The 15,345-nt window shown below is 44.2% G+C and overlaps 1 protein-coding gene across 1 annotated transcript in view; it reads right to left on the reverse strand.

The window, feature by feature from the left end:
• Positions 1 to 15,345, reverse strand: part of PAPPA (pappalysin 1) — a 182,145-nt gene that overhangs the window by 140,421 nt on the left and 26,379 nt on the right. The window contains exon 2 of the mRNA XM_051807871.1: positions 13,918 to 14,986. Coding sequence (XP_051663831.1) covers positions 13,918 to 14,986 — 1,069 coding nt within the window. The remainder of the gene's footprint in view (positions 1 to 13,917; positions 14,987 to 15,345) is intronic.

Below are 15,345 nucleotides of genomic sequence, written 5' to 3' on the forward strand. Positions count from 1 at the left end.
AACAACTCAATAGTCTACTACTAAATATTATGAGATCTACAAAAGCTGTTCTTTCCCAGTCCTGAAGAGATTACAAGGAAACCGAAAATGTCAGTCACCGAAACAGAAGTTTTACATAAGAACTTTCAGCTTTGAAGTTCCCAGAATCCACAGTAAAATTGCCAGGTGACCTGGCAGAAACAACAACACACCTGCAATGAAAATAGTTCAGAGTTGCAGAAAGAAAATACTGTGGACAGAGTGTTTTCTAAATCCAGCAAAACATGGCAGCAATGGCTGTAACAGGCACCACCAACATAATGAACTCCTTGACATCAAAATCCTGCCCCTCATTTCCCTCTGTTGAGCCAGAGAAAAGCAGGAGGAAAGATGCAAATGTGCCTTTTCCAAACACTCAAGAACTTTCAGACTCTCTGGTTTTTAAACCTGTGCAGGACCTGCAACTTCCACACAGATCCCACAGACCTCATCGTACATGTGAGGATGGTTCTTGAACTGGGGGATGCATCAAGCAGAAAATGTCCTCTACTCCTTAAATGAGCAGTGGGCAGCAGCCACAGCTAATGCCCAGGTTATCAGCTGGATGGAAGGACGTTTGGATTTCCTCACATATGGATCTGCTAACACGTGCACCAGAAAACAGACACTATCAGTGCAAAACATAAGGCTGATTGTAAGCGTTCCCTGGAGGACACACTTCCCAAGACCCTGCTAAATTGGACTGGCAGCTCATGAAACGTGCAGCACTGATCCAGCATGTAACTGTAAACTATAGGAAATCATACCCATATATTTGGCCTTCAGACATGAGCACAGAAATTGCCTGTTTTGGCATCACGAGCCTGTGGATCCACTTGAATCAAACCCAGACCTCTAGCAAAGGGCTGTGAGAATGCAAAGATCTGTTCTCCATTGTCAAATGATATCACAAATGATAACAAATGATAACACAAGAAGGGCAAAACTCTAATTTTCCTTTATGGCAGATTTCTTGACCGACTTTTGCCCTGAGTACAACCACTGTGGACAGGTCACACAGTTTAATTTCCCCATAAATAACAAATAACATTTGCAACCTCTGTCACTCTGCTTATCTCAACCACACATCAGCTTTTGCCCTGGTCTGCTGCTGTAATTTATTGGTAATGTGTCACTATCAACTACTACAGGACTTAAGGTCTTGATGGCTAAAAACCCAGCTCTGCAAAGGATCCAGCAAAACCTGCAGGTTGTCATTTTTGCCCATTTCCACACGCATAGACCTCAAATTATAAACCACATTTATAAAGCCTGTGTTAGCATGAAATGTCTTGCAGCTCCCTGTCAAAGGCAGAGGGGGACTGTTATGAATTCCCTCACTTCCACAACTCACATGCCAGCTCAAGCACATGCCAAGAACTTTGTAAAACTTGACATGCTGCCTTACTCAGTTGTGGGGGAAGAGAAGGCATCCTGGAAGCACCTTTTGCATCATCTTCTCATGATGGATTTCTAGATCAAAACACTGGAAATGCTTCAGGTATTGTTCCCAGATGGATGCAAAGAGAACTTTGTGTCTGATCAAGACGAGAAGAGCTAAAGATTTTAGCCTGAATTTTTAAGACAAAAATCACAGAATCAATAAAGTTGGGAAACACCTTTGAGATCATCGAGTCCAACCTATGACCAAACACCACCTTGTCAACCAGACCATGGCACTGAGTGACACATCCAGCCTTTCCTTGAACACCTCCAGGGATGGTGACTCCACCACCTCCCTGGGCAGTCCATTCCAATGTTTAATCACCCTCCACAAATAAGACACTTTGTAGCAAAAACACATGAATAAATCCATCCTCAGAAGTAAATCTATTAGAAGAATTCTGAGCGTATGAAGAGGGAGCCAGGAACTTCCAGCCCTTTTTTTTTTTGAATCAAATTAGGTGCAGGGGGAGAATCAAACAGCACAGAATTCTTCAGGCAAACTGGGAGAAACACACTCTGATGTGTCTGACAGAGGCATTTTACTCTGTGTTTGGAAGTTTATCATGACCGATCAATTCTGGAAGAATTAGTGAGCGCGCTCTGGGTTTTGGCACGGACACAGTCGTGGTAAAAATGCTGGAGGCAAAAGGGAAGTGATTTTCCTAATGCTGTGAACTGTTGCCATCAATCCTTACCCAAAACATTTCTTCTACTCACTCTAGTGCAGTGCTGTGCTGTAGGAGCTTTCCCCTCACCTTCTGCCCTTTGTCTCAGGAAAGCTCTCGACCTCACTCGTGCTCTGGATGTGGAGATTCAAGGCAAGGACCAAAATCTTTGGGAGTTCAATCTTTCTACGGACTTCAAAGAGCTTGGGATGTGTAACTCAGTCCAGACAGAAAGCATAACATACATTTGGAACAACACTATGTACACAAAAATAGAAAAGACTGAATGACTGTGAAGGAACACAGGGAGATATGAATTGTGAAGGACATTTGGATACCTATTTTCATGGTCTAAACTTGGTGCCCTGAATCCTAGTGGAAGATCTGACCTTTTCTCCTGCAATTATAAAGACTTTAAGATGTAATTCTTTCACTCAAGCCTATGCTGTGTGTCTATACCTGTGGTGAGCAGATGGCACAACTCATTCCCTAAGGAACTGAGCAACAACTGCAAATAGCCAGTGCTTATCCTCAGCTCTCAGTGCAATAACAGTGACACTACACATTTCAGGAGGGATCAGCACAAAGGCAAAATAAACCCCCTTAACCAGAAATGCCAAGCCCAAACATATTCAGGTGTTTTGAATAACAGAAGTAATTAATTCTCAGTATTTCTCGGGCGTGCCTATGTTTGCCTCCTGTTGTGTTTCCTGGGATTGAAGACAGGAATAGAGCATCACCAAGCTTGTGGAAATCAGGAGATCACAGAAAAATGCTGTTTTGTAACTGTTCTCAACCCGTTGTGCAAACCTCAGCAATTCAGATATTTGGAAATATTTCCATTCTCTCTGATGCTCACGTGAAGCAAACCAAGCTCTGGCCTTTTCAATGTCTACCCACATTCTCTAAATGAGTGTAGCATATTTCCTTACTTAAAATTTTTCACCAGTTAATCTCTCTCTGACTCATTTTTAAATAAACAAAACAAATGAATTAATTAAGGAAACACAAAACAACTTAAGGCAAAGCTTTTCAAAGTGAAAGGGGGATTTTGATACCCACGCTCTACAGCTAGTCAGTGGGTCTTGGCTTGGGAATTTAATTCCCTTTTATGCCTTTGGAAGGTGCACAAAAATGTGTAGGTGATTACAGTGATGGGCCTTTTAATTGATATCATCTGGATTTTATGATATTTAATCAATGTCTGAGTTCTGACTGCAAAGGAAGCTTAAATTGACATCCTCACTCCACTCTGCTCGTTGCTCACTAGCCTGTCTTCTTTGATACATGAATATAATTTGCAAGTCTGACAAGGCCACCAGTCTCATTACATCATATCATGGAAATTAGAAATGAATCAATAAACATAGAGGTGAACTCCTGATCAGCTTCTTCCTTCCACACAATGTGGAATTCTTCACATTTTACCCCTAATCCCACATCTGATCAAACTGAAACGTCTTCAGGGTCAGGAATGTCTCTGCTTCCTTTTGGTATTTAATCACATCTCAGAAAAGCTGGCATTTTGTGTCTATGTGTCTTATCTTCATCCTTTGTACAATTTGTACTGTTCAATGCCGAAGAAATAATTCAGCAACACGTTTCATGTGATGAGGCAGGTCCTGAAAGGAGGAGAAATGCTGGCATGGCCCAAGTAACAGATTAAATCCCCTTCTTGGCATATTCATTTTTACTGCGTCTTCCAGTACAATTTCGACATGGAATTTTCCTGACATAAATCACACAGGTTGCTGTGTCTTTCCCCTCTTCCCCTCCACGCCACGCTGCGTAGCTCCGTGTTTTGGTAAATCTCATCTATTAATAGTTGCCCTCTGTGGCTATTAAAAAATACCTCAGTAGTCCAAAGCCAGCCCTTGCAAGGGAACAGCTGTGGATGCCTGAACACACGCAGGACCCGGCATCACACAGCAAAGCCCTTTCTTGGCTCCAAGTCAGAGCAAACCGATTAAACACGGCCATAGTCAAGCGAATGGAAAAGGAGCCCCTTCCCTGCAACACGGGGAGAGAGAGGCCGGCTCTTCCAGGCTGGAGAACATCAGGGTATTTCCATTTTCTCACTGACATTTTCTTTTTTTTCCTTTTTTAACTCAGCAACCTTCCCCCCCCGTGTCTTCCTCGCTTCACCCTTCTTGCCAAGTCCCAGTAAAATCTTGCACTTAAAGAAATGGGACGAAGACGTCATCGCAGTGAGTATCAAAGGTCACAAGGTAAATTTTAAGGTCTAGTCTACTTCTTTTTTTTTTTTTTTTTTCTTTTGTTTGATTGATTTAACTGATTAAAGCGTTTCTGCTCTTCCTGTGCTTTCAGCAGCATCCTGGGTAACTCAGGGGAAATTCAAACCAACCAGCTGTGATCTGTATTACAAAGTCGAGGCTGGAAATACAACACAAGGATGTTGATGGGGCCATACTGGAAAGGGTGAAAGGAGAGGGATATTGAATCTTGGTAAAGTGGCAAAGTGCTTTTATGTGCTGGAATGAGAAATATTCAGCTTAGCAGAGGATGCAGGGAGTTCCTCATCCTCTCTAGTGCTGCAGGGTACCAGTCCCATCACAGAGCAGCTGGTTGGTGACAAAGTACCTGACTCCTTATGGCAGGAATCCTCCCTGGATTTCACTTTGAAATGTAATTAAAATTCTTGAAAATTCTCAAGGAACACTGAGTTTCTGGCATTTCCATGCAAAGTGTGCAATGCCACAGCCATCACAAGGATGAGCAGAGGAAGGGTACAGGATTCCCATATCCTCTGAAAGCCAGGCTTGGGATGTCCACACTCCCAGCACACCTGGGCTGAGGCTGCAGGAACTCACAGACCCAATGCCACACAACTTCAGCACCTTTCAGATTTCCCAAAAGACATTTCACTGAGATAAATCCTTCTTGCGAAGCTGATGGGATTGATTTGTAAAACCAAGAGAGTCTTGAGCTGGGAAAACTAACTACCACGGCTTCTCATTGAAGTCCTCAATTTATTGACACAACAAGGTTATAGCACGAGAAGCCAATTTATTCCATATTATCTACTGGCAGCATAGCTCCAAAGATGCATTTTGAGGCAGGAGAAAGAATTTTATTCTCCAAAGCCTTGTAATTCAACCCTGCTGAAGCTGCCCTCACCCAAATCAGCGATGACACATCTTTTCAACATCTAGGGCCAAAATTATTTTTAAAAGCATTGCAGGTAATTGCCACTGCTCTCATTCCAAACCACTGCTGTTTCCACTATTTTACCATCACTGATGTAACCCAACAAGTGTCAACAGCAAACATGGGCTGCTTCTGCAATTACTGAATTAACGGAAATAATCCATTTCACAACAAACAGCTCACCCATGTCAATGGCCAGACCTTTAACTGCAATTTACAGGAGATGTTGTGTTTCCAAGGTTTGTTATAAACTACACAAACATCTGGGTACCTTCTGAAATAACTGGTCTGCAGGGTGAGGATTTTATCGATCTTTTACACTGGGGTGGATTGGCCACAAGAGTCTTTAAAACAACTGTGGAAAAAAAAAATTGCTGAATCTAGTTCTCCTAAGGAATTTCAGAAAGACTCAATTAGGCCAAAACCTCTAATCTTGGTTTCAGTGGGGTCCCTTTTTAGTAGGGGTCCTTCTAGCAGGGTCCCTCCTTTAAAAGAAAAAGGAAATTAAAAATGAAAAACAGCACTGGGGAAAAGCTAAACGTGTACTTCAAACTCACACATGCCAGGAAATTTAGAGTTAAAGGTGAAACTCCACCCTAAAGAGTTCCATACTGGAGATATTTCAGGGAACAAACGTAACGTGTTCTGAAATACAAAGACCCAGTAGGGTGCACTAGGTATGGAGTTTCAGCCTTCACTCCAAATTTCCTGGCTTTTTGGAGCTTTATTAGAGTTTCAAACCCCAAACATTTAAGTAGTCCAAGAAGTTTCCTCAGCGCAGCTCACCCCGATCCTCTTGGAAGCTGAGAGCAAACACACCGGTGGTGTAACCACCCATCCATTATTAATGAACCTGAAAACACTTTCCTGCAAATTTATGCTAATTTGGAGTGCTGAAATTATATGCAAACTAGGTAGTTTCACTTGAGTTACCCTGAGAAACTTCAAAATTGCAAATCTACTCCGAGCAAAACAGAAGGACGGGATTTCATTGACCCCAGCAGAGCACGTGCTCCTAATCTTCCTCCACAGTATGTGGGTCCTGCAGTTCCCTGTCAGGCAGGGATGAAATCAAGCGAACACAGAATTGCTTTTGACACTAGTGGCTTATATTCCTGGTCTGAACACTCTACTGTGTTGTGGGATGGGGATATATCCATCTTCTGCATGAATCTGGAAGGAACACGGCTATGGCCATCAGCATCATTTTTACAGCACAGTTTTATGACCAAGTTGCAAACACTGAAGTGGTTCCAGCGTATCTCAGTAACCCTGACAGAGCTGTTTGAGGTTCTGCATCATTGCATCTCCTGAGAGCTCTGTGGAAATCATGATCTTCCTTCTCAAATCACCCACAAAGAAAGTTTTAGGACTACCTGATGATTTCAGCGGGTGTCTTGACACACATCTCATGGAGAGGACATCACACATAATGTGAAATTGGCCTCAGCAGTTGCTCTGCACAAGAGTATCTTAGTGGTGAAGATGTGCAGAAGTGCTGGGACAGCTCCACACTGTCCTGATCCTGGAGTGTTTGAGGGACAATTGAGTGCAGTTAAGAGAAGACAAACTGAGACATCTACTTGGTTTCCCCACCTTGCTGGTCCTTGCTGGTCCTTGCTGGACAGCAAGACCACCCTCCTCCCTGTGAGGGTGGTGAGACCCTGGCCCAGGTTGCCCAGAGAAGCTGTGGCTGCCCCATCCCTGGGAGTGTTCAAGGCCAGGTTGGATGGAGCCTTGAGAAACTCCTCATGGCAGGGGGGTTGTAAATAGATGATTTTTAAGGTGCCTTCCAACATAACCCATTCTGGGATTCTATGACTATTATTTGCTTCTTCTGTTCAAAACTTGCATCTCTTTTCCCAGACTTTCAATCACATCTGCTGAAGCTGCAGACAAGTCCTCTGTGGCATAAAGATATTTTTCTATACAAAAAATATAAACTACTTACAGAAACCACTATTTTCCTGAATAATCACACTTTTGGGTTTGCTCTCCCCCACCATTGGGTTCACACATATCAGAGCTGCTAGGCCAGTCTTTAAATCTCTGCTTATATTTACATTTTCAGATTAGAATATATAAAGAAAATTCACCTTATCCTTCTCACCCCTTTCTCCTGAACCCTGAAAACCCACCATGTGAAGGCACCAGTAATGCTGAGGGTTTGGAGTGTGGCTGCACAGAGCAAACTCCCCCAATACATAGCACAAGACAGCATCATCCCTTGTGAAATATTTCTATCCATTTCCACTGGCAGCAATAGCAAAGGGATCACTGGGGGGGGGGGGGGGGAAACCAACAAACAAGTGAAGTACAGTTTGCCCAAGTCCAGCAATCCATATGAGAGGCAAAGTCAAAAGCATCCTGTTCATGGATGCTATAAATTCAGCCTGGTGGTGGTGGCTGCTCTGTTTTTCCCCAAAGGGCAGCTATTGCTTGCTAGAATTGGACTTAAATGCCTATCAGGAAAGAAGACTGAAAGACAGAATGGGAATTGCAAGTGTAAGTATTGCACCTGGTTAAGCTTGCCACAGAAATTCACTGTGCACCTCCCTCAGTGTGAAGGGGGCAACCTCCTGAATTTACAGGAGGTTTCAGCTTCCTTTAATTAAAAATGCAAAGGTCACCTCACAACCACAAGTGAAGAGAGGTTGTACACAAATGGATGTGGTAGAAAAACAGGGTGATTAATGCAAGGCCCCACAGCACTTGAAGGAGGCATGTGGGACGTGATCAAGCTGTGGGGCTGTGTGAGAGACAGTACAACTTGGATTGATTAATAAAGAGAATAAACCAGCCTGTACACAGTGCTGCATTGCAGAACGTGGGAGGGGATGAGCTCCACTTTGTTTCCTTAAGCAGAGACTGGTAAGGGGTTGCTGGAGAGCATCCATGTGGAGCTGGTCCTGGAGGGTGCAGTGCTGCCCAGCAGTGAGGGGCAAATTCAGTCCCTGCCACATCTGCAGACTCTGCACTTGCCAATCTTCCACGTGGGGTTCCAGAGCCAAATGGGTCTGCATTAGCACTGGAGAGTATTATAATACTTTAATCTGTTGTCTCCCACAAGGATTCTTAATGATCTCTGACAGTTTACTCCATAGATTTTACAGGCTCCCTTCATCCCAAGCATCCTGCAGTTCGACCAGACAGTGATCTTTTTCCATAATGGATAATGTCCATGAAAGAAACCATAAGTTCTATGAGTCTTGGGGAAAAAATGTGTTGTGAAAAAATCTGTTGGAAAAGATGACTGTGGGTCAGGCTAAATGGAGCAAACTCCTACTGTTTCTAGGGTGTGCAATCGTATAGAAATAGTTTCTTTAGCACTGAAGTCCTGTCTGTATCAGAATTCAATACTAGACTTATAAATGTCAGTTGCCTGCATGGGAACAGATGCAACTCCTCCCAGCTGATTAACATCCCTGACATCTGGAACAGAGGACAGAATAAACAGAGAGAACAGAGGATTTCCTGTTGGGACTTGGCTTTTGGGTGACAACTACCAAGATACCGCAACTCTGTCCTTGACAGCATTACTCTTCACCTTCTAAACAGCCCTGGTAATTAAAGAACTGGACATTTAACACTGAATCCCTAGACAAAACCTCAGGTATTTGCTCTATGTCTGTCTGATACCTGTGTGAATGCAGCAATCCTTGATGTCAAGAGCTGCACAATGGTCTCTTCGAGGCAGGGGATTAAGTTCTCAAGCTCCCGGAACTGAAGAGCTTTGATGAATTTCTTCTGTTCTTTTTAGTGTTTAGGATTAAGTGGAAATTAGCCCTTTATTAGGAATCGAGGAGTATTTCTTACAACTCTAGCTCCTGGAAAAGGGCATTCAGTGTGCCCCCCTCCTCCAGGGCAAGTTGACCATATTTTTCAAGTGAGCCTCATGAAGAGATTTCCAGCAGAAGAGAAGGAAAAAGAGGTAAGAGGCTGATGTAATAGTCCATAGAAGAGCCCTGGAGAGCAGCCACAGCTCAGTTACCTGCTCAAGGCTGCCCTGAGCTGTGGATTAGCCACCACCTCCTCCTTCTAATGCTACTGCTGGAGCCCACATGCCACAGCACGGTGTGTTCTTCATGCACGGCTCTGACACACCCCTTCCTGCTCAAAACCACTATGGAAATTCCTACAAATTGTTCAAATGTCTATTCAGAGCCTAATTTACATATGTCTGGAATGTGCAAGCTGATGTGATGCAACCTGAGCTTTGCTGAACTGCCCAAAACAAGTGTTGGAAAAGGCCACAGAAGAGGGTGAGGTCAGTGAGACACTGGACTTCACCTCTTGGAGGACTGGAACTAGATGATCTTTTAGGTCCCTTTCTATCCAAACCATTTTATGATTCCTTGGTTTGGTGTCAACCTGAGTTTGCAGGCAGGTCCTTCAGACAGACCAGAACTTGTACAGCTCATCCCTGCCCCTGATTTAGGCAGAGCTGAAGGGCTGTGGGAGCCCTCAGGGCACACATGTGGATGCTGAGAAAGACTGTGCCCGGGTCAGTTATTCTGAGGGGATTTCCAGCAAGTATTCAGTAGGCTGTATGAATCCAGGGAGCTTGAAGAGACTGTAGGAGTTTTTACTGCTTCAGGAATTTCATCAGTGTTCTCCTAAGCAGGCACCAAGGGGAATGCTCCCTTATCTGTCCGTGCAATCCTGTGGTGAAGCCTGATGTGCAAACCCAATATTACATAAAAGGAATGGCTCAGTTAACCATAGGATGGTGCAAGAACTCACCACATCAAGTGGCATTTACTGAGCATGATTTCCTATGATCCCTTGCTGTTCGTTTCAAGTTTTTTGGAAAGCAGCCCTGGTAGGTGTCATGAGCTCAAAGCCTTCCCTCTTTTGTAACCAGCAATATACCAAATAACACAAGGAATGTGTCTTTTTGGCAAGTGCGTCTATCCTTGCTCCTTCCCTTTGTATTGGGCCAGACTGTATGATCTTAGCATGTTTTAATTTCCCAGAATTGCAGAAAAGTGGAACAGTATTTGTAAATCTTCTGCTGGGACAAAATACATTTTGTCCCTCCCTCATGAAATTAATAAAAAGAAGCAAGGCAGATATTCTTGGATAAAGCCTGCTGTGTGGCTAATGATAACCAGTCCTTTGTTTTTTCCCTGCAGGCTATTAAAACAGAGGAGAGATGATCTAGTTGGTACCACAATGTTTATGGCTTTTCTGCTGAGCAGCTCCGGGAGCAGAGCTCCCAGTCTCAGTGTTGTCCCTCTGGAAAACTTAAATGTACTTAAACCTCTATGCACCAACATCCCCACTGTCTGGCTATGGCACAGAACATCAGCTTTTTGGAGGCAAATATTTTTGGAGAGGTGCCACAAAGAGAGGCTGGAAACACAAAAAACCCAACCAGCTCTGCTGCTGGGGTCAGCTTTAAAGTCACCACAGTTGTACCACAGCAGTGACTGAAGTACTATCGAAGTACCTGAGCTCTCTTTGTCCAAGGTGCCAAAAGGATCACAAGAAACTTGTAACACAGATCAGAGGTGTCTTGGAATTGTTCCAGTGGTATCTCTTAGTCAGAAAGCATGCACAGGCCGTATCAAGGCTAATGGCAACTTTGTCCCAGGATGGAGCTTGGAACTGAGACAGTCAGAAGAAGGAAAATGGCTGGAAACAGATACATCATCTTTTGGGGATGAAGAGGCACTGAGGAGGGTTCCTGTTTATAACAGCATCAATCAAGCATTAGCACTTTTTGGTTGGTTCCAAAGGGCAAAAGCACTTTGGGAATAAACTGTGCCTGGTGAACAGCTGGCTACAACTGCTGACACTGAGGGTGTGGAAGGAACAAACCCAGCAGTGCCTGAAGGCTCCCCCAGTACCAGGGACGACTCTGAAGAGCACTTTACAGCACAAAGTTCAGGAAACTCTTTATTGGTACCATTTAATCTTTCTTTCCTGCCTTTCCTCACCAGAATGAAGGATCTTTTCCCCTTTTTCTGCTATTGTTAGACTGAACTTTGGCAGAGGAAATACCTGGAATTAGATGTGAGTTCTCTGTGGCTGTGGAGATGTCTTCAGTGCTGTGGTGCAAGGCCTGCACCAGAGGGGACTGAGGACTCTGTGCCAATGACAGCGATGACAAGGGGGGCTGGTGATACAAAATGGGCCCAGATGGTGCTGACTGGGTTTTGACTTAGTCACTAATTGACAAGGAAATCTCTCTCTCAGGGGGTGATGCTGATGGCAATCCCAAAGCCAAACATAGGGTTTGAATCTTCACCCTTGTAGTCAATGAAGACTTTGCTGCCAAAGTCATTGCCCTAAACCACTATTTGTTGACTTAAATACCCGAAGCAGTGTCACCCAGCCTTATGGACCTGATTGGTAGGTCCACAGACCCAAGTGCTCTATTTTGCCATCCTGAGAGCAAACAGCCATCACAGAGGTGGGTTTGAGCTCAGCCCAAGCACATTGGTCACCAAAAAAAGGCTCAAAGAGATGAAATATCTTCCACTGCCCTCCATGGTGCCATTGCCAGTGATCAAAGCTGTCTGTGCAAAGGCAAATCAATGAAATCTGACTGTTGCAATAAGATCTTTGGAGCATCTATGGATCTTCTCAGGCTCTACCCTGTGGAATAGGACCTTCAGGCCTCCCTCACTATTTCAAGGCAAGAAGAGTTTTCTCTCAAGTCAAAATGAACATGTAGAAGATCTACGAGCTCAAGGCCCTGAGATGCAAACCCTCCAGACAAGCTCAGCAAGGTGATTGTCTCCAAAAGGAACCTAAAACTGTATAAAAGGCAACTAGGTGGTGTTAAGGTAACTTCAGATTTTGGAATTCATTTTCTTGCTCAGGCTTGTGCAAGCACAGCCTGTTCAGCAAAAAGGCTTCATTTGAAATAGAAACCTCTCTGTACATCAGAATAACATTGAGACACAGTTTTAGATCTGTTAACTATAATTTACAAGGCTTTTCTTGTTTCATTTTATATGGGTATTATGCTGGTCACAGGACAAGTGATAAAAGGGTACTATCAAATTAAAAATAATGTATTTTCCTAAAAATTGTGCTAGTTGTTATAACTAACACCTCGAGTTCTCAGAACTACGGTGTTAAAACAATCCAATTTGCATTATGCCTTTGATGATATTTGCTTGGTTGTGTTCCTCTCCAGTTGAACAGTATTAAAAGATTTGTATTTTTCCTTTCAATGTTTTCAAGCATTAATATTTAAAGTATCTCCTCATCTGAGCTTTATTCATTGGTAACTGACTGAAGTCAAGCTGAGTTAGAAGGATTTTTTAAAAAACAACCTCACTGTAGCTAAAAAAAAAAACACAGAAAGGAAGCTTTTCTTTGCAGCTTAATTATGTGTATTTAAAGCTCCAGTAGAGCTGATAATGTTGTTTAAAAACTTCTCTTTACTAAGGAAGCTATAAATATAGTCTGAAATGCTGTAATGGAAGGGACTCCAGAACAGCTCATACTTTCCTTATTAACCTGAACTTTAGTGTTGATAACATTGTGTGTTCTGACCATTTAGAGGTTCCCCCTTTATTACTTCATGAACTGCCCTAAAAAAACTATGATATGGAATACAGACAACAGAATTTCAGCTTTAACCTCCACCTTTTCTGTGTTTATGTTTTTAACTCCTTCAAAGGTAACATTTTATTACTTAAACACATAAATTTATCTGAAGATGACCAAAATCTGGAGTAATTGTAGGCACGTGGAACTCAACTGACACAAGTTATTCAAGGATGCCACTCTTCAAACTAAAATATAAGGAGGCCATGGCTGAGGAGCTCAGGATTTTATCAACTCACATCCACCCACAGAAAGTTGTCCTGGCACTTGCAATGAAGGTGCATCACCCCTGTTTTCATATATAAATAAAAAGGGGCACAGAAGAGTTCCAGTGCCCACTCAATGTGTGCAACAGCACTGCCAGGAACCTGGATGCACCTCCCTCCTCAGAACCTACAGACTCAGTTGCCCCTGCAAGCAGTGCTTACAGAAAGCTGTACACAGAGCATGAAGAGATAGAATTACCCACCTACCTTCAAAGTCCTACAGAATTTAAGTCTACCTAAGAGTATTCATGTTCTGTTCCATGCCTGAGGGCCTCTTCCCTCTCCAAATACACATGAGCTTTCTATGACATCCAATCCCCACTCCTAAGAGTCTGTGGTTAAAATAAACTTCACAGTGCTACAATATACTGCTCATAGCCAAAAACCAACGGGTCTCCCAAAGCTGGCTGCTTCAGTCACAGATTCATGGAATATTCTGACTTGGAAGGGACCCACAAGGATCATTGAGTCCAGCCCTTAAGTGAACAGCCCATACAGGGAATTGAACCCACGACCTTGGCATTATTAGCACCAAGTTTTAACCAACTGAGCTGATTTCACAGTCTTTAGCACAGAATTTCTTTAGACGCTGTTCAGACCATTACTGAGATTGCATTTGGATAACTGTAATGTGAACCAAACACTAAGAAAAAAATAAAATCATTACAAACTCCAAAAACCCATAACAGCAACAACACAAGGGTTCAACAAGCCAGCAGGCTGATCAATACCGAGACAGACATTCATCAATATGACCATAAAAAAAGCTTGTTTAAGAAATTGCCTACCTGTAAGGAGAATATGGGTCAAAGCAGGTCTTGGTGACTTCCGTTATCTCCGGGTTACAGCACTCCCCCCCATCGAAGTTGTACCTCTCGTAATTACAATCCATGTCACACACCCCGTTCTGCTTCTTCTTGTTGAAGAGCGTGTGCCGCACGTGCCTGCAGTCCCCTCCGTCGTAGCCAGTCAAGGTGTGGTTGCACTCAGGGTCACAGTTCTCATCCCCGATCTTGCTGATGTCGCAGTTGGCCAGGATGAGGCGGTGGCGAAGCGAAGAGTTCATCACCTCCAGCACCTCCAGCTCCCAGGTGATGTTGTAGCGGCTGAACGCCTCGTTCAGGTGCTGGTGCTGGAAGTCGATCTGCTGCTGGCTGACGGTGGGGTTCTGGTGTTTGTCGTCGTAGAGGTTCACCACGCGGTACCGCACGATTTTGTCGCGGCGGAACCGCGGCAGCTCGTTGTAGCTGGCGATGACGTCGGTGTTGTCGCAGACCGTCTGCCCGCAGAGAGGAGGGTCCAGGCTGGTGTCCAGCAAGTAGCCGTGGTGGTAGCTGAACTTGAGCTTGGGACTGCTGCCATCCTTCATGGGAGACCAGGTGCTTTTCACATTCAGTAAACTGTCTTGAAGGACTAGCTGAGGTAGGGGCGTGTCTTGCCTGTGAACCGCCTGGTCCATGTCCAACAAGATCTCCTTTTGAGACCGGGCTGTCCTCCAGAGGCTGAAGTGCTCCACGTATCCCCGATAGTTCTGGTTCAGGGCGTTCCCCCCGAGCATGAGCACCTTGCACTTCACGGTCAGGGGGCTGAAGATGCTGCCCACCTGCTCTCCGCTCGTGGCCACCTGGGCGCCGTTCACGTAGAGCCTCATCAGGTGCCCGTCGTAGGTGGCAGCCAGGTGCACCCACTGGTTGGGGAGGTAGCTGCGGTGTGCCGCGATGGTGGTCACTTTGCGGGCACGGTCCGTCTTCAGGGAGAAGAAATAGCGGGGGTCTCTGTTCCCCTGGTCACTGACGGTGTTAATCCCCAGGACCCATCCTCGGTCGCGGGAGGTGTAAGAACATTTGTCATACAGTCCTGCGCGCCCCCCCGAAAAGAAAAGAAAGATGAATAAATAAGGATGACAGAGTGAAGGCGTTTAGTCTTTAAATTGTATAAATATATCTCTCTAAATGTGTATACACACACTCACCTACATCTGTTAGACAGTTGGTGCACTAGAAAGACTTTAAATCATCTGGTGCACGATTGTGGGAGGTCATGTTAAGACTTTCTATTAAAGGTCAAGATTTGCCAGCAAAGCGTAGAAATGGGATTCCCCTTTCCTGACCAAAGCCCAAAACTCCTCTGCAAATTCCTCTCAGGAAAATGTTGGACTGTGCATTTGGTTCTTACCTTCCCTCAAAGCCATACATCAGTGGCTGAAAACAACAACA

Source organism: Manacus candei, unplaced genomic scaffold, assembly GCF_025592945.1.
Source record: "Manacus candei isolate 608988 ecotype Guabito, Panama unplaced genomic scaffold, ASM2559294v1 h1tg000071l, whole genome shotgun sequence".
NCBI lineage: Eukaryota > Metazoa > Chordata > Aves > Passeriformes > Pipridae > Manacus > Manacus candei.